At 45.0% G+C, this 18,295-nt stretch overlaps 1 protein-coding gene across 5 annotated transcripts in view; it reads left to right on the top strand.

Moving 5' to 3' along the window:
• The window catches only part of L3MBTL3 (L3MBTL histone methyl-lysine binding protein 3), a 170,515-nt gene that overhangs the window by 93,472 nt on the left and 58,748 nt on the right, over window positions 1–18,295 (top strand). For all 5 annotated transcript variants that reach the window (XM_090038931.1, XM_090038959.1, XM_090038950.1 and 2 more), the window contains exons 14-15: window positions 1,977–2,087; window positions 3,707–3,821. In XM_090038931.1, the coding sequence (XP_089895057.1) occupies window positions 1,977–2,087; window positions 3,707–3,821 (226 nt within the window). The remainder of the gene's footprint in view (window positions 1–1,976; window positions 2,088–3,706; window positions 3,822–18,295) is intronic.

Raw genomic sequence — 18,295 nt, forward strand, 5'->3', positions numbered from 1 at the left:
GGTGCGGACTGGAAAGGGTCCCAGAGGGGCTCCACAGTGGTGGGGACTCCGAAGGGTCAAAGGGGCCAGGTAAGGCTCAGGCCGCCTGAGCCCAGCTGGGAAGAGTACTGTCAGTAAGCTCGAGAGGGCTAACGGATAGAGGGGCGCCGGGTGCGTGACAAGCCAGGGGTGCCAGAGAAGGGGCGCCGGCTGCGTGACAAGCCCAGGGGTGCCAGAGAAGGGGCGCTGGTTGCGTGACAAGCCCAGGGGCGCCGGGCAGGGCGCAGAAATGAAAAGGACCTGATAACGTCCGGAAGAGCTGCGAGGCTTGGGGCGTGCTAAAGGGGAGGTTGGAGGCACGCACTGCCCATAAGGCTGGGGTGCACCAGGTCACTCCATACGGAACAGGGGACAGTGTAAGCATAGCACGATGTCCAGGGCGACAAGAGGCAGCCTCCCTTCTAGAACCATATACCAACAAGACGTTGCGGGCGAGTAAGAGGGTGCTGGATCACCTAATTGGCACGGCAGGGGGCACTAGTGGGATCACGGCCGCTCCTAGGCCCCACTCTGTGACAATCCCATTAACTCTCTGTCACCCAGCTTCATGCTGCCTACCCAGCTCTGGTTCCCTACCCCAACTCATCTCTCACACATCTCCACCTGCAGCAGGGATAGAAGCCAGTTCTGGTTTATCAAGCTTGTAGTGGCAACTCACAGCTGTGCAGGTAAGGGGCAGTCAGAGAAGGTTTTTAGCCTTAAGGTGTGACTGCTCCAAACTGAGCTAGCGCTAATACCAATTAACATTTGATTACCTCAAAGTGCAATAGGTAACAAGGCCCTAATGGGATTATTAGTCTGTGAGGATTGGGGTCCACCGGATAATCTATTCTGAAGTAAAAAATGTCTTCTGCAGTCTGAGAATAGGAGAATTGTTTCCTGTTCTGATCACAAGTCATAATGTTGTTTTCAGTTCTGTTCTAGGTATACTATAATCTTATGTTGGAATACACAAAATAGCACATTTGACTTAAAATACATTGCATTCTATGAAGACGCTAAGTATAATGTTCATAAAACTCTTGTTATTTTTGAGGCTACATTTTTCCAACTAGACATTAATTGTTTAATACCAGTGCATATTCATTACTAGATTAAATCTAGGAAAACAGATTTTATTAAAAAAACAGTCTGAAGTGTCTCATTGAACTTCTGGGTGAAGTCTGATCATACGCTGTGATATGATTTGTTGCTGAAATAACTGAGTACAACATGTTTTTCTGCTGGAGGGTAGCATTCTGATATAGTGGCTATGAAAAAATAGTGGTAGTTTTTGACAGCCTGCTATCTCCAAAGAGACTTTTAAAAAAAACTTTAAAAGGTAGAAAAATAAATGCTTATGGTACTTAAATCATTTCTATTTTAAGTAATCTATAAATCAAATTGGTTGCTGTACATGGGACTTGGTAGGATCATGTCCCTCTTGATGCAGAAATAGTCTTCTGAAACAAAATGTTGAGGTCCTTTCTGTTTGAAATCATGCAGCACTTTCATAATGATAAGACACTTGTATTTGCATTGTCAGTTATTGTTGTCACATTTACCCTGAAACTGGCGTTGTCTTATGTAAGTTTGCTAATAGCTTTGTGATCTAAGATACACTTGCAAGTGTAAGAAGGGACAATTGGTCAACTTGCTGCCCAAGAAACCATTAGATAGAGGCTGAAATGCTGTTAACATGTTTATACAAGGTATAATTGAAAGTGGCTACATTTTTTTTTAAAAGAGTTGTATCTTTTCTTTATTATTACTGATTAAATGACATGGAATAAGATTAAAAGTCTCAAAAAGTAAAGTATTTTTCTGGCCTAGTACTGTAATTCTAGTACACAATTTTAATGTTTTGATTTGTTTCTGCAGGGGGATTTCCCTTAATACGTATTTTATATAATTGGGTTTTTTTTACATTTCACTGAAATACTCTTTTCCCTTCACAGAAACCATCTCATGGATTTCAGAAAAATATGAAACTTGAGGTAGTTGACAAGAGAAATTCAGCATTTATCAGAGTAGCAACAATTGTAGATACTGATGACCATAGGATAAAAGTAAGTCTCTCTCTTTAAACTGAGGATTCTCCTTCGTTCATGATAACAGTAATTTTGTAAAACAAAATACTGTACTTCCAAGTTCAGGTTTTTATGGGAATTTTTTAGCTTACATAGGAGGGATGAGAGTCATTTGGACCTGTGATACTAAAACCATTTCTATTTCCTCCTCTGTGATTAATTTGACGTACCTGATTTGGAAGGGGTCCCTGAATTATCCTTTTAATCAGTGACATATGATGACGTAGATTGCTTTGGAGCAAAGGATTGAATGTTCTACGAAATAGCATTAGCAATAACAGAGCTAAAGCAATTGTCTATTCATAGAAGAATGTTGATTTAATACTGGTATCAAAAAAATTCAGTGACATTTGTATTTTTGTACCATATTTGAACTAGTTTAATAAAATGTGTTTATAACTTCCACACTGCAGAAGCCCAAGGGAGACAGAAGAAATCTAAAAAAAAAAATGATTCTGTGTTCCTTTAGATATCAGGAATTTTGTTTTAAATTCTGGACTTGACATTGGATTAATTTCATATCACAGATTTGATGAGGGATATTGCTATTTTTCTGGCAGGTGTATGCTTGTGTTTCTTTTTGTTTTTTGTTTTCTTATGTTATATAGATGCCTTAAAAACCGAAACTTTTTAACTGTTAGGTACTGGCATTCTTTAGATAGTTAGCTAAATGGAAATGAAATAAGAGATATTCTGTTCTGCAGTTTACAGAGGGTTATTAAGCGTACGTCACATTGTTAAGCATTTGTAATAAAGTGATGTTGAAAGTGACAAATACAATTGACATTTCATTTTGAATCAAAATTAGCAAAGGCTGGGGAGTCATCAGAAGTATCAAAAGAATCATCTCCACACCTACACATTTTCTGTATAAATTACACATTAGTTTGATATTGTCAAGAAAACACACCAACCCAGGATATGTGGTTTGTTGGGTAAATAGTTTAATTACCTTCATATTGTATAGTGACAGAGCATTTCATGTACTGTTTTATATGTAAGAACATAAAAAAGAGGAGGGGTTTTCATTACCAAAATAATTTTAATAAGTTAGTTCCTTCAGTCATCCGTGAATAGAAGAAATCAATGGCTACTCTGCTTGACAGTGATTATTTTGTATGGATTTACATAATATATTCTCACTTAGATTAATTGTCTACCTTGAAGAGCTGTACCTCCTTTTTATTTTTTAAAGATGGATAGGTAAAAGTGACGCCTTGTATCAGAAGACTGATATAATGCCTTTATGTCCGGTCCCTCTGGAAAATTGGCCCTTACTAGTCTAAAGTGTTACTGTACCAATATAATAATATTAATAACTATCCTGAACTCATGTATTTTGAACCTGACAATGATATGCAAAAAGGGACCTGTTCAGTTTGCATTAAAGTAACCAGTTAAACTACTTTCCCTTCAATGCAAAATCTAGTTTTTAGTTTATTCCTGTGTAACATCTACAGTTCTCTTAAAGGATTTCTCTAATGGAGTTAGCATTAACATCCATCACTCTGAGAGTTTCATGCGGAGATAATGACAAAGACTCTTTCTGGTCTAAAATGCATTTTTTTATTTAAAAAAAATCTTTATTTTACTTTTAGGTGCACTTTGATGGCTGGGACAGTATTTATGATTACTGGACTGATGTAGATAGCCCTGATATCCATCCTGCTGGCTGGTGTGCAAAAACTGGACATCCTCTTCACCCTCCTCTTAGTAAGAGAGATCTTAAGATCCTATTTTAAAGTAATGATGTTAAAAGACATGCAAAATTTGTTTAGCATTACCTCTGTGACATTGTATTAGGGAAAGCAGCAATTAGCATACGCAAAATAAAGTAAGGGTGACATTGTCAACAAAATGAACATGATGGGAAGCTTGACAAAATCACTTTTTTAAAAGGTGATTTTACTGAACTTGTAGATTAAATACAACATTTATCTTTGTACATAAGAATTACATTCATATCCTGAAGAATTACAAAGATCTAGGATTAAATTCTGGCTCTGTGAAAGTTAGTGACAAAATTCAGTAAGGCTGGGATTTGATTTGCAGTGTCTTTTCTCTTCATACAGCAGCAATGTTAACTTGCTTTGCAAGACCGACACTGCAACTTATTTTTGAAAAGTTACTTGATTAAAATACTATGCCCAATCAACAGACTAAGCCAAACCTCAAACTTCCTCTTTTGGGCAATATTTGTCTATGGATGCTTACACAAGTGACATTTTTCACATGATTGGGCCCCTGAAAATGCTCTACAGCTGTGGCTGCAGACGGCTTTTAAAATGGCTCATTGCATGAAAAGTTAACCCTGGTAAAATGTATTAGATTAGGGCACTCTAAAGCACAGTGCTTTAGGGAACTTATACTTCCTCCAGGGTTAATTTTTTGTGCAGGGACAGGGCTGGGCTGGTGCTCATGCCAGCAGCATCAGCTCAGCCCTGTCCCTGGGACTGTCGGGGAGGAGGGGGAGGAAACAGCCGACTGCTTTTGAATGGCCAGAGGTGTGTGGGGGGGGTATGGAACGTAGCCCCCTTGCCTTGCAGGGCCCCCCCCAGCTACTTTGGCTGGGATATTGTGGGGAGCCAGGCTGCGCCCTCAAGGCAAGGGGGTTCCATTCCACAACCCCCTCCGTAGCTCTGGCTATTCAAAAGCAACCAACAGGTCTGTGCTGTCTGCTTCCTCCCGCAGTGACAACCCCAAAGCTGGGGAGGAGCAGAGCAGGGCTGAGGAGAGTTTTAACAGCCTCCAAAGAGGCTGCTGGAGTACCCCTGCCTGCTGGCCAATGCCGGTGCAACCAGGCTCCATACTCCCCCTGACCCAACAGGCAGATATCTGTAAGCACCCTATGTTGAAGGGAATTTCTTCAGAACCTACAAGACCATTGGATCCTTGTACAAAATGGCCCTTTTGGCAGGATAATATGACTGCAGTAGTGAAAGAGGCTGTTGTCTGCAGAAACCCTGCCTCATTTATTGCATAAGTTAGATGGTGCATTATGAATGAGGCTGGGGTTTGCGAGAGGAGAAAGAGTTGTTTCATGGTTAAGGCAGTTGAGTGCTGCCTAGAGAATTGGATTCCATATCTGCCTGGTCCCTGTTCCAATGTTTGCTATGTAAGTTAGTTAAACCAACTTTTAGCAGGTGATTGCAAATTGTATGTTCTTCACTTTATAGCTACTGGAGATCCGGAGGTCTGATTTATATCTTGCATCTGAACTGAAGTCAGTAGCAGTTGTGTTCGGCATACAAGAAGTATTGTGCAGTGCCAAGTATTCTAAAAAAATAAGTGTTTTGGTGTTTCAAAGCACTACCTAGAAATAGTGGAAACGTGCAACTAACCTTTAAGCCTCAAAACTCTATCTCTAAAATGATGATAATATTCTCTCATCTCACAAGGTATTGTGGAAGAATATATATTAATATTTCTGAAGTACTCAGTAAAATGAGTGCCAGTAATCAGACCATGAGAAAATTAATAATTCTGTCCCCAGAGTTGGGTCTAAACACTGGGCAACAAATAAGATACAGGAGTCAAACATTGAACAACAGGAAGACAATTGATTAATAGCTGATTTTTAAGTGAGCATTGCCCATCCAGTACACTGAATGTGGCATGGGGCCTGTGGAAAAAATAATACGTGATCAAGTAAAATTAAAGACGATATCATAATATATATTGAATCATTGAAAAGTAGGGCTGAAAAGGATCTCCCAAGGTGATCTAATTTGACCACATGCTTGGAGCAGGTTGAGGGCCAAATTACAGTTATATGGGTAATTTTAATTCTAAATATGTGAACACTGGACTTTGTAATGTTCTTTTAATATTTTTTTTGTGTAAAATATGGATTGGTTATTGCAGATAGTAGCAAAAAGAAATTTGTAATAAAAAATAAGTGGCTTTTTGCATTTTTGTCAAAACAGTAGCTACTGTTTCTACATCTATACTGATATCTTTGAGAATGCATGTTGGGAAACTGTAAAACAAACTAATGATAGATTAATTTCAGTTTAAATAGAAAAGGAAGGATAAGGGCAGGAGTTATAGAAAATAACTGTTCCCAAATAGACAATGACACAGGGACAGTTTAGAAATAAATAAATAAAACAAACTATTTTAGAATTTGTTATGAAAGGAATTTTATTTCTAAGGTTCTGAAAGTGTCAGAATTAAAGCGAAAAAGCGGAAGTAAAACAGTCCTGACACAGTAGCACAAGAAGAATGGCAAGAGACCAGTGTTACTATACAAGGAGCTTCTAAAATGCCTCAAATGCAAAAGGAAAGCATACAGGCAATGGAAGAATGGACAGTTTGCCAAGGAAGTGTACTAGAAAAAAGCAAGAATCTGCAGGAACAAAATCAGGAAGGCAAAAGATAGAATGAGTTTCACCTGGCAAAGGAGGTTAAGGACAACAAGAAGAGGTTCATTAATTATGCTAGCCAGAAAAGAAGAACCAAGGAAGCTGTGAGTCCTCTTAAGAAGCAGGGGGAGCTCCTAATTGAAGATGCAAGAAAGGCAGAGCTATTCAACAGCTACTGTACCTCATGGCCTTCGCAAAAAAATTACGCTGCAGCAGACACCTACTAGAGATTATCTGGAGAAGGAAGAGGGCAAGCTGAGGGCGAAGATGTGGAGAAATCCCCCTTTTTGCTGTCCTCCCTACTCAGTGTCTGCTCACCCCTCCTCTGGCTTCAGACTGGCTACTAGATCCACCTGGTCACCTAAGTGGTTTCATTCAGAAGGGGGAACTCGCTCCTCCTTTGTTCCAGTTTCCTTCCCAAATACCTGTGAGGCACTGGTCACTCCACTAGAGGGTTGCTGACATTTTTCAGATTAACTGGCCTGCATCAGCCATGTTCTGAGGTTACTGATTTTTGTTTGGAATTTAGGGATGAGGTCAGAAAAGTGATAAAAGGAATCACTCCCTTTTGGGAGGGGGAGACATTTTGGGGATACTGAAACAAGCCAAAGGCCTCCAGAGCTCCATCAGTGTCTGGATGAACGTGTGAGTAATTTACCTGAATTTTAGACAGTAATTTAGGATTAAGTTAAATAGATGCATATCAAAGGGCCAACAAACCCATTCTGTTTTGCTCAAGTAGGTTTTCTTCCATTTTTCATTGCTTTGTATTCCTTTCTCACTCTCTCCCTCTTTGATCAACAGGGATCCAGGTTTTCCGTTTCCCATGGAAAAACGGAAAAAACCACAGATTTCCCATCTTTATCAGAGAAACCGCGGATTTCCTGCTCCTGCAAAGAGCTCTGCAGGCGGGCAGAGTTCCAGCCTGCAACAGCTGATTGCAAAAGGGGTGGGAAACCTCCAGCCCTGCCCAGAGCAGGAAGGAGAGGGAGAGTGGGAAAGGTGGGGCCTGAGGCTTTTAGTCAGTCCCAAGGCTTACCTCTGGCTCACTTTTCTTGTGGAGCCTTTAAGGTTAGGAAAGTGGGGCTTACAGGGGGCTGGGGGGGTTGTGGGGCAGGGCTGTGGGGGGAAGCTGGTTGGAGGTTGAGCTTGCTGGGGGGGAGGCTGCCTGCAGGGAGCTGTCTCAGGGCTGAGGGAGCAGGGAGGTGTTGGTGAATGATGCAGAGTGCCTGGCCAGCTGTGCGTGGACCACCCACGATGCTATTGGCCCAACAAGACTCAGCACCTCCATGCACAGCTTCCCTTAAGGGCCTATAGCGCCACTTGCAGTCCATGTGCAGCTAGCCAGATACTCTGGCCAGGAGCAGGGAGGTGTTGGTGAGAGACATGGAGTACCCAGCCACTGCACATAGACTGTGAGAGATGGTATGGGCCCTTAAGAGAAGCCGCACCTGGAGGCACTGCACCAGGTTGGGCCAGTAGCGCCATGGGTGGTCTACATGCATCTGGCCAGGCACTCTGTGTCTTTCACTCTCAGGGAACAGGGGGGAACCCACTCCCCTGGATCTGTGCTGGGGCAGGCTGTGGGCTTGAGCAGGCGTGACCTGGCATGGCTGGGAACAGTGGGGCCACATAGGGATCCCCTCACCCCCCCGCTGCCCTGGCAATGTGTCTCCTGTGCCTGCCGCTTCCTTCAGTGCAGCCGCATGCGCAGAAGGTGTGTTGCCAGGGCAGTCTGGAGCAGGCAGCTGCTAGGAGATCCCCACGCGGTTCCCCTGTCCCCAGCTGCGCCGGGTTGCGGGAGAGGGAAGCAGGGCAGCAGGGAACAGTGGCAAGCATCTGGAGTCTGTAACCACTGATGAGACTGCTGCTGTCAGCTGATGGGAGACTCTGCTTAGGTCCTGGAGTGATCTAGGCACTCTCACAGAGTCTGGACATCCAACACACACAGCAGCTGTATTTCACAGCTTGCACCTCTCACGAAAAATGCACCAAACTCAGGAACCCAACTCATGCGCTCTCTCTGCTGTTGTCATTCCACAACGCACGTGCTGACACACACCAAACATGCATCCACAGAGACATAAGTGACACAGAGGAGAGGTATGGGGGGGCAGCACATGGCCCCCTTGACAGGGCTGTCGGCAGCACCACCTGTGGGTGCTTGCCAGCTCCGCTGCTGGTGGCACCAACGGGAGCTCGCCAGCTCCAGCCCTGCTGCCAACCCCAAGTTTGGGGTAATTTGAGGTTTGAGGTTCATATTATGACAATGATCACTTCAACACTATGAATATGCCAAAGATCTTTTCTTTTTTGATTTGTTGGTTTTCTTGGTAAATCCTTCAAGTTAACCATCCTATTCTATTAAAGGATAAATATACTGGGGGGTTTTTTTGAGGACTGACTTCTTTAAAAACAAACATTGACAGTCCTAACACATCCAACTGTAAATATTTAGTACCTTAAATTACTCTGTACAAAAGGTGTCATCTTCCCCCTTGTCTTCCTGAATCCCTTGTTTACCTTTTCTCCTAATGTGATTGGTTTAACAGATTTACAGGGCTTAGTAACAAGGCAACAACTGCCACTTTTGTAAAACTTTTCAGCTAAAAATAGGGCTGGTGAGCATAATTATGTGCAACTTCCCCTATGGTAGTCTTAGGAATAATTACTTAGCAAGTGAACCTTTCAAGGCCTTGGAAAACTTTATCTTATTCACTTGACCTAAGCTCAGCACACTTGTAAATCCAATTTTAGGGAGCCAGTTATTATTTGCTCTTTTGTTCCCTGAAGCCAAATCTGGCATGCCTTTATATTTGTTTGCTTATGGATTAAGCTGAGGTTGTAGCAAGGGCTGGAGACATCTTTTCCATCTAAAACAAAATCCAAAATCAGTTTTGACCAACTGGGGTAATGGAAGAGGCAATGGCAGGGATACAGACAGTGTCTCCTGAAATACTCAAGTCCTTATGGGCGTCAAGCATTGGAAGTTTATGGAACTACAGGAATGGGTTTGCAGAAATCAAATAGGTTTGATTTCAGTAGTAAAAAGGAAGAATTGTATCGACTTTTTAAAAAATCTACAATTTTAGTTGTTTCTTTCACTAATTTTTTACTAATTTCTCTTTCTTTCATCACAGTGTCCCCAGTTTTGGTTATTTACAAGAACCCTGGGTCAGAGAACATTTGGTTCTGTTTGAATTTGCAAATTCTTATCCAGCCCCACATTTCTAAATTCCATCTAGATTTATCTAAAATTCACCTCCATTTTCACTATCAATAGAACCAAATCATGGAGAAATATTTATTATTATATAGTTATTATTTGATATGTTGCAGCAGTAAATCAGAAACATGTTTGCATTTTTTTAAATTTAAAATGATACTAAATTTCTCACTCTGCTGAGTTTACTAGTTCCAAGCTCACTGCAAATCAATTGGTTAATTATCAGAGCAGTGGCTTGCAAGTGACATAATGGCAGCTATGGAAATGACTGTTTCACAACATTATCTTAACTTCTGCTTTTTACTATATTTAGCTCTTTGTTTTGTGTGCTGTATTGTTTCATATGTTAATGCTTATTTGGGATTGAGCAGTATATAGAACATGCATTTTGTACCCAAGGTGTGTCAGTGTACTTCATGAAGGAATGAGTTAAGTAGAGTTAATGGGCAGCAACCTCAAAGGCCAAATCACTAACCATTATCTTCTCATCAATAGTTTATGTGTGGATTCAGTGCTTATCTTTGAAAACTTGTGGTGATTGAGAAAGGTCCCAGACATGTGGGAAAGTGCAAATATAGTGTCCATCTTTAATAAAGGGAAGACAGATGATCTAGGGAACTACAGACCAGTCAGCCTCATCTCAGTCCCTGGAAAAATCAAGGAGTAGGCCCTCAAGGAATCCATTTTTAAGCACTTGGAGAAGAAGAAGGTGATTAGTAACAGCACAGATTCACCAAGGGCAAGTCATGCCTGACCATCTTGATTGCCTTCTATGATGAGATGACTGGCTTTGTAGATGTGGGGAGAGTAGTAGACATGATATACTTTGACTTTCTCAAGGCTTTTGATATGGTCTTCCACAACATTCTTGCAAGCAAACTAAAGAAGTATGGGTTGACTGAATAGATTGTAAGGTAAATAGAAAACTGGCTGGATCACTGGGCTTAATGGGTAATGATCAATGGCTCGCAGTCTAGTTGGCAGCTGGCATCAAGTGGAGTACCCCAGGGGTTGGTCCTGAGGGTGGTTTTGTTTAATATCTTCATCAACAACCTGGAAGATGGGATGGGAGTACACGCTCACCAAGTTTGCAGAAGACAGCAACCTTGGTCGAGTAGCAGATACTCTGAATCCTAGCCCTAACCTTCAGTGTAACTTAGACAAATTGGAGAATTGGACCAAAAGAAAAATTGGGTGTTTTTTTTGCCAAGATCCATTTTTCAGATAAAACAAGTTAACTGGCATCAATTAATTCCTCTCTTTTAATTCTTTATTCCTTGAATCCTGGATCAGCTTTTGCAGTACTGTACCCAGGATTGTTGTATAGTTATGTGGGTTGTTCTGCTTACTCTGTTTTGAGTTAGGCTCCGGAATGGCGAGAGACACGTGGGTGAAAGCCTGCTGCGCCTCCGCTGCCGCAGAGCCTCCCACCGACCCTCAGCACAGCCAGAGGTAAGTGGAGCCCATGGTGGGAGGGGATTAACCCCTTAGTGAGTGGAAGGAGGTGGCTGAGTGGAGCTGGGCTGGGTCTTGCCCTGCCCAGGCCCCTACTTGACCCAGACCCCCAGGGAGAGAGAGAGGTGGGGGGGTACTGACCAGTCCTCCGCCCAGGTCCATACTTTGCCCAGCCCCCCAGGGAGCCACGCGAACAGGCTGCGCAAACAGGCGCGCTTGTCTGCCAGCGCATGAGTTAGCGCAGAGTATGAGGGAGGGCCCGAGGCCCTGCTTGCAAGCCCCTTAGGGTAGACAGTCCCAGCCATAGCCAGCCTACCAGCAGCATGACGCAGATGGGCACGCGCTGCGGTCCAAGGGTCCCCTTGGGGTCTGCCCCCCCCCCCCCCAGCATCTCAGAGACTGCCACCCAGATGGAGCCCATGGTTCCGGGCTCCATGCAGACAGCCTCTGGCTCTCGGCTGTGGGGGCTGCCTGTCCCTTTTTCAGGCTCTGGGGCCCAGGAGCATGGCCACCTCCCCTTGTGGGGTCTGCTCCCTTTCGGGGTCTCTAGCGCGCCAGCTGGAAGAGCTCCAGGCCACAGTCCAGAGACTGTGTGCCATCAGGGACTGTGAGCAAGAGATAGACTCCTACTGCCAGGTCCTTCTCCCCAGGGATCCAGAGGGTAGACCACGGTCTCCCTGCAGAACAAAGGAGGACTCCAGAATCTCCCATTCTGTCCAGTCAGGGGCATGAACCAAGGTGGTCAAGGGTCCTAAGGCCCGCCACACCAAGGCCCCTGCCCCGCCGGAGCTTAGCAACAGGTACACACCTCTTGCTGCTCCAGCAGAGCCTGCTGAGTTGCCAGCTCCCGCAGGCAACACAGGCTCAACTGCAGCTACTGCCCCCACTCTCCCGAAGACAAAACGTAAGGTGTTTGTTGTGGGAAACTCCATCCAGAGGGGGTAATTTGCCACCCCAACCCCTTAGTGCGGGAAGTCTGCTGCTTCCCAGGGGCCCACAGCCAGGACATTGCGGAGAGGATCCCTAAACTCCAGCCCACAGACCACTGTCCCATGCTCCTTATTCATGTGGGCGCCAATGACATGGCTTGGAGCACTCCCAGCCAGGTCATGAGGCGCTGCATGGATTTGGGAGCGGGGCTAAAGGGTTTGGGGGCACAGGTGGTGTCTCCTTGATCCTGCCAGTCTCGGGTTATGGGCTGAGGAGGGAGAGGAGGATCCACGTAGTTAACCAAAGACAGCGGCGCTGGTGTCATAGGGAAAGCTTTGGCTTCCATGACCAAAGCCCTCTCTCTGGCAAGAGAGGCAGCGAGCTTCTGGGAAGAGATGGCCTACACTTCTCTCCACTGGGGAGGAGGCTCTTCTCAGCCAGACTGGCTGACCTGCTCCACTGGGCTTTAAACTAAGCCTGCTGGGGGACGGGGGTCTACCGCCACTGCTGGCCCGCTGAGCATCCCTTGCAAAGCCAACAGGCCAAGGCACTTAAGGGAGCCCACCCCCACCCCAGCCCTGGTACAATCTGTGAGCAAGGCAAGAGCCCCCAAGGGGACACTCACCTGCCTGTACACAAATGCCAGGAACTTGAGAATAAGCAGGAGGGCTCATCCTCATGCTTAATGCAAATAATTATGACATCATAGCAATAACGGAGACCTGGTGGGACTCCACCCATGACAGGACCATGGGTATAGATGGCTATACCCTGTACAGGAGGGATTGAGTAGATAAAAGAGGTGGGGGTGTAGCTGTCTATGTTAAGGAAAGCTACACGTCCCTGCAAGCTGATGTTGGTGACAAGGGTGGGTGTCTGGAGACCCTCTGGGTTAAAATCTATGAAGAACATGGCACAGGGGACACAACAGTGGGAGTCTACTGCAGACCTCCTATCCAAAGTCAAGAACTTGAACAGGAGTTCGCCTAGGAACTGGCTGAGGCCGCATGCTCCAGGACCATTTTTGTCATGGGTGACTTCAGTTACCCAGACATCTCGTGGGAGGATCACTCAGCAAAATCTGAGTGGTCGCAGAGCTTCCTCTTGTGCGTGGATGACCTCTACCTGACTCAGGAAGTCTATGGGCCAACAAGAGGTAAAGCACTTCTCGACCTGGTACTGGTTACTGGGGATGACCTAATTGGCAACCTAGTGATTAATGGGAAGCTGGGTGACAGTGACCGCGAGCTGAACACCTTCAACATCTGCTGTAAAGCTGGCAAGTCAGTCAGCAACGCTGAAGTCCTTCACTTTAGGAAAGCCAACTTTGACAAGCTCAGGAGGCTTGTCAGTGAGGCCCTAAGGGACCACAACCCCAGGGGGAGGGGAGTATAGGAAGAGTGGTTGCTCCTCAAGGGAGCGATCCTCAATGCACAAGCTAAGTCTATTCCATCTCGGAAGAAAGGCAGCAAGAGGGCACAGCAGCCCCCCCTGGCTCTCCAGGGATCTAGCAGACCTCCTGAGGCTAAAAAGAAAGGCCTATAAAGGATGGAGGATGGGATTCACCTCTAACGAGGAATATTGTGCACTGGTCCGGTCCTGCAGAGAGCAAACCAGGAAAGCCAAGGTTACAACTGAACTCCAACTAGCTTCAAGTATCAAGGACAATACAAAGTCCTTTTTCAGATACGTGAGGAGCCAGAGAAAAAGCGAGGGCAACATTGGACCCCTGCTGAACCAGATGGGACAACTGATGCCCAGGAAAATGCCAACCTATTAAGGGGGTACTTTGCATCGGTCTTTCATCAGTCCCATGGGATGCCCATGCCCACTACAGGACAGGGAGATCCGGGTGAGGGAGATTCTTTACCCTCCATCAATGCTGACCTTGTGAAGGAACACCTTGAGAGGTTGGATACCTTCAAGACAGCTGGCCCTGACAATCTACACCCCAGGGTACTCAAGGAGCTGGCGAGCATCATAGCCCAGCCTCTGGCACGGATCTTTGAAACCTCCTGTTACTCTGGTGTAGTGCCGGAAGACTGGAAAAAGGCCAGTGAGGTGCCTGTCTTCAAGAAAGGGAGGAAAGTGGATTCCAGCTAACTATAACTATAGGATACAGCCTGACTTGTATCCTGGGGAAGGTCTTAGAAAAGTTTATTAAGGAGGCCATCCTTAATGGACTGGCCGACACGAATATCCTGAGGGATAGCCAGCATGGGTTTGTTGCAGGTAGGTCTTGCTTGACCAGTCTCATTTCCTTTTATGACCAGGTGGTGTATCACTTGGACAAGGGAGAAGAGATGTCATATATCTTGACTTCAAAAAAGCCTTTGATCTGGTATCCCATGATCACCTCTTGGCAAAATTGGCCAGTTGTGGCCTTTGGTCCACCACAGTCCTCTGGCTGGGAAATTGGCTCTGTGGTCAGACCCAGAGGGTGGTAATAGCTGGAAGTCAACCGTCATGGTGCCCTGTGACCAGTGGGGTACCCCAAGGCTCTGTCCTTGGACCCATATTGTTCAACATCTTCATTAATGATGTGGACATTGGAGTTAGAAGCGGACTGGCCAAGTTCGCCGATGACACCAAACTCTGGGGCAAAGCATCCACACCAGAAGACAGGAGGGCGATCCAGTCTGACCTGGAGAGGCTAAGCAAATGAGCAGATGAGAACCTGATGGTGTTTAACACTAAAAAATGCAAGGTTCTCCACCTTGGGAGGAAAAACCTGCAGCATGCTTATATGCTCAACAGTGTGACATTGGCTAGCACTACAGAAGAAGGAGACTTGGGGGTCATCATTGACCACAAGATGAACATGAGCCTGCAATGCAATGCTTCGGCTAGTAAAGCAACCAAAATGCTGGCTCGCATCCATAAATGCTTCTCAAGCAAATCCCGGGACATCATTCTCCCCTTGTACTCAACCTTGGTGAGGACATAGCTGGAGTACTGCGTCCAGTTTTGGGCCCCACAATTCAAAAAGGATGTGGAGAAGCTTGAGAGAGTCCAGAGGAGAGCCACACGCATGATCAGAGGTCAGGAAAACAGACCTTACGATGGCAGGCTGAGAGCCATGGGGCTCTTTAGCCTGGAAAAGCACAGGCTCAGGGGTGATCTGATGGCCACCTATAAGTTTATCAGGGGTGACCACCAGTATCTGGGGGAACGTTTGTTCACCAGAGCGCCGTAAGGGATGACGAGATCAAACGGCTATAAATTACTGGAAGGCCATTTCAGGCTGGACATAAGCATTTCTTTACTGTCCAAGCTCCCAAGGTCTAGGCCAGCCTGCCATCGGAGGTGGTTCAAGCACCTACATTGAACACCTTCTGTAAACTGGATGCTTATCTTGCTGGGATCCTATGACCCTAGCTGACTTCCTGCTCTTCGGGTGGGGGGCTGGACTTGATGATCTTCTGAGGTTCCTTCCAGGCCTAATGTCTATGAAATCTATGAATAGTAGTGCATCATTGACACTCTTCCGGTTTTGTGGAATTTTACTGGAATTCCAAGAATGCACTGACTGTGCAGCACTTGGAACTACAGAGGTGGATCTAGGACCCTCCTTTTCTAATCTTGACTCCTCTCTGTCCCCACCTCACACCTCTCACCAAAAGACAAAGATTGTTTTTTCCAAATTATTGCTCATGATACTGGTATTAATACCAAAGCTGTGTTTGGACTGTTCTGTCAGAGAGGGTAGAAGAGTGGACATTGGCTTAACATCTGACCCATAGGAATTTCATTTTTGTCATTAAGTGTGTGCTATACTATTGATTTAAGTAATTGTTAAGGGCAACTCTCATCTTTGAAGTGACTTACACCAAAAGTGAAATTAATATTATACATGTTGATCTGTATGGATGCCATGCATCTGTCCATTTCAAAACTGGTGCACACAATTGCATGCCCAAGATGTGTCCTAAAGTTGGATTTTTCAGCTAGCTAGCCATTTGCATGGCAGTTGAGATTGTTGTCAAAAAGTTAGATACACAAACTCACTCATAAAATCTAGCCCCTCGTATGTTACTTGATTTTGTATATTTGAATGTATTTGTGTTTTCATTTGTCATTGAGTTGTGGCTATGGATTTTTTTAAATATGATAAGAGATCTCAATTCTTTATTATACAATTTCTGTAGTGTCATACCAGTGGGGTAAAAAGGATGCTTTTGAAATATTTCATAAAGTGTGTGTATGTGTGTGTGTGTGTGTACACACTACATGGCTTAAACCCACACAGATGCATATTCAGATACACATATAAAATATAAGATTTACTTAGTAAAGTGACAAATACGCCCTTCACTATCCTTGCGGTAAATGAAAATGTGTATTTCTTGTAGGAAAGAATCCCTTAGGTAAATCTTACAGTATGTACTCTGGTTCATTGCTCCTAGGTGCAGCATTTGCATGTGCACCAGGGACCACATCATGTTGAGCTTGGATGGAGCAGCCCAGGCTGGCAGGAGGCCCCAGAGCTGCCCTGACCCAGCTGAGTGTGCTGCAGAGGAGCTGGCTGGGCCCAAAGGTACTACACTGTAGGGCTAACCAGCTGGCAACCTCCACACTGAAGAACACTTGTGCCCCAGCCAGCCCCGTCATTGTCTACACAGATATTTCAATGCATGTTATTACACCACTGTAGGATAGTACTTGTGTCAGGCAGTATATAATCTGCCGTGTCTCTCTCTGGTGCATTGCATATGGGGATTCTTCTCAAGCCTCACCATTATTCTTAGGGATGAATAGCTTCCTTATTGGAACAACTTCAGGTCGGTTCACCAGGGGCCTCGTCTGTCATGTCTTTGATGATAATTGCCTTCAGATTGGGAGGACGTTGTTTGGTCCCGCCTCCCCTTGATGTCTCCCCTCGGTCATTCCCACTGCTCCGTCTTTGTGGGGCTCCGCCTCCCCTACACCCCACCTAATGCCAACCACGATGTCATCACCTATGTTGTTGAAGCTGATGTCCTGTGCCTTCTTGGTGCTAGGGTTCCTGGAATATGACAGCCGCCGGGTATGGGTGATGTTACTATCCTGAGCGTTTCCCACGGCCTTTCTCCTTTCCAATTATACGTTGTTCGGCCTCAGTACCGGTCCGTCCCTACATTGCCTCTGCCCTGGGCTTGGTACTTGCTGTCCGTCAGTTTCGTCTGTATCCTCGGTCCGCTGAGTCCTGCCAGGCTCCAGTCTCCACTGCCAACTTCCTCGGTCCATGTCAGCCCTGTAAACAAATCTTCAGGCCCTCTCTAGCCCTGCGCTCTTGTGGAGACTTCTTCCTGGGGTAACCACCAGGTCCCCTCACTGAGACTGCTTGTGTTCTCTGGCCCCTCTGGGTTGGCTGGGGACACCACTTCCAGTCCCCCCTGCTTGTCTTCCTCTGGGCCTTTTATCTTGGATCCGGGGTTCTGGCCACCCAATCGGTCCCAGCACGCTGTTGTAAAGCATGCCCACACTGAGGGGGGTGCCAATCCCAGCTCCTTTGGGCTCAGACCTTTTTTTTCCTTTTTGTATTTTCCTGTGGTGGCTCCACCTGCTGCGGTTTCACTTTCACTGCTTTCATCTTCCAGTGCAGCATCCCTCCGCCTCCGTTACTTATCAGGTAAGTTTTTTCCAGACAGTACTATCTTAGGGCTGAGTGAATTAATTTACTGTGGATTAATAGCTCCCACATGTATAGACGGTGACTATTAACTCTGCAGTAAAGTATTTTTGTGTAGATGCCCCCAGTGTGGATTTATCTAAGCCATATACACACACACACACATTCTTCATACTTCCTTAGTTATTCTTGGTATGGATGAAAATATGTATTGCCTGTAGGAAAGAATACTTAGGTACATCTTATATATCTCTTATGCGTATCTGAATATGTATCTGTGTTGGTTGATCTAAGCCATGAAGGTGTATTTTTTTCAAGAAAGAAAGACTGAAAGCAATTCATATTTACTAGAGAATCTCAATCTGTCACATGCTATCAAATAATGGATTGTACATTGTCATTTTGTTTGAGTACCAGAGCTAATGTCTCAGTCATATTCTTTAAAGTCTCTATAATCTTTACTGTTATCTGTTGATAAAAGCTAGATATGCCAAGTGTTCAGCAGAATAAACCTGTCAAAGATGTGCTACAATGTTGTATTCCTCATTGATTTTCTCCCTTTTGTTTAGCTTGGAAAATTCATGCTAAGTGCACTGAAGAT

The sequence above is a fragment of the Crocodylus siamensis genome, chromosome 1 (genome assembly GCF_052110815.1).
Source record: "Crocodylus siamensis isolate JL-2025a chromosome 1, ASM5211081v1, whole genome shotgun sequence".
NCBI lineage: Eukaryota > Metazoa > Chordata > Crocodylia > Crocodylidae > Crocodylus > Crocodylus siamensis.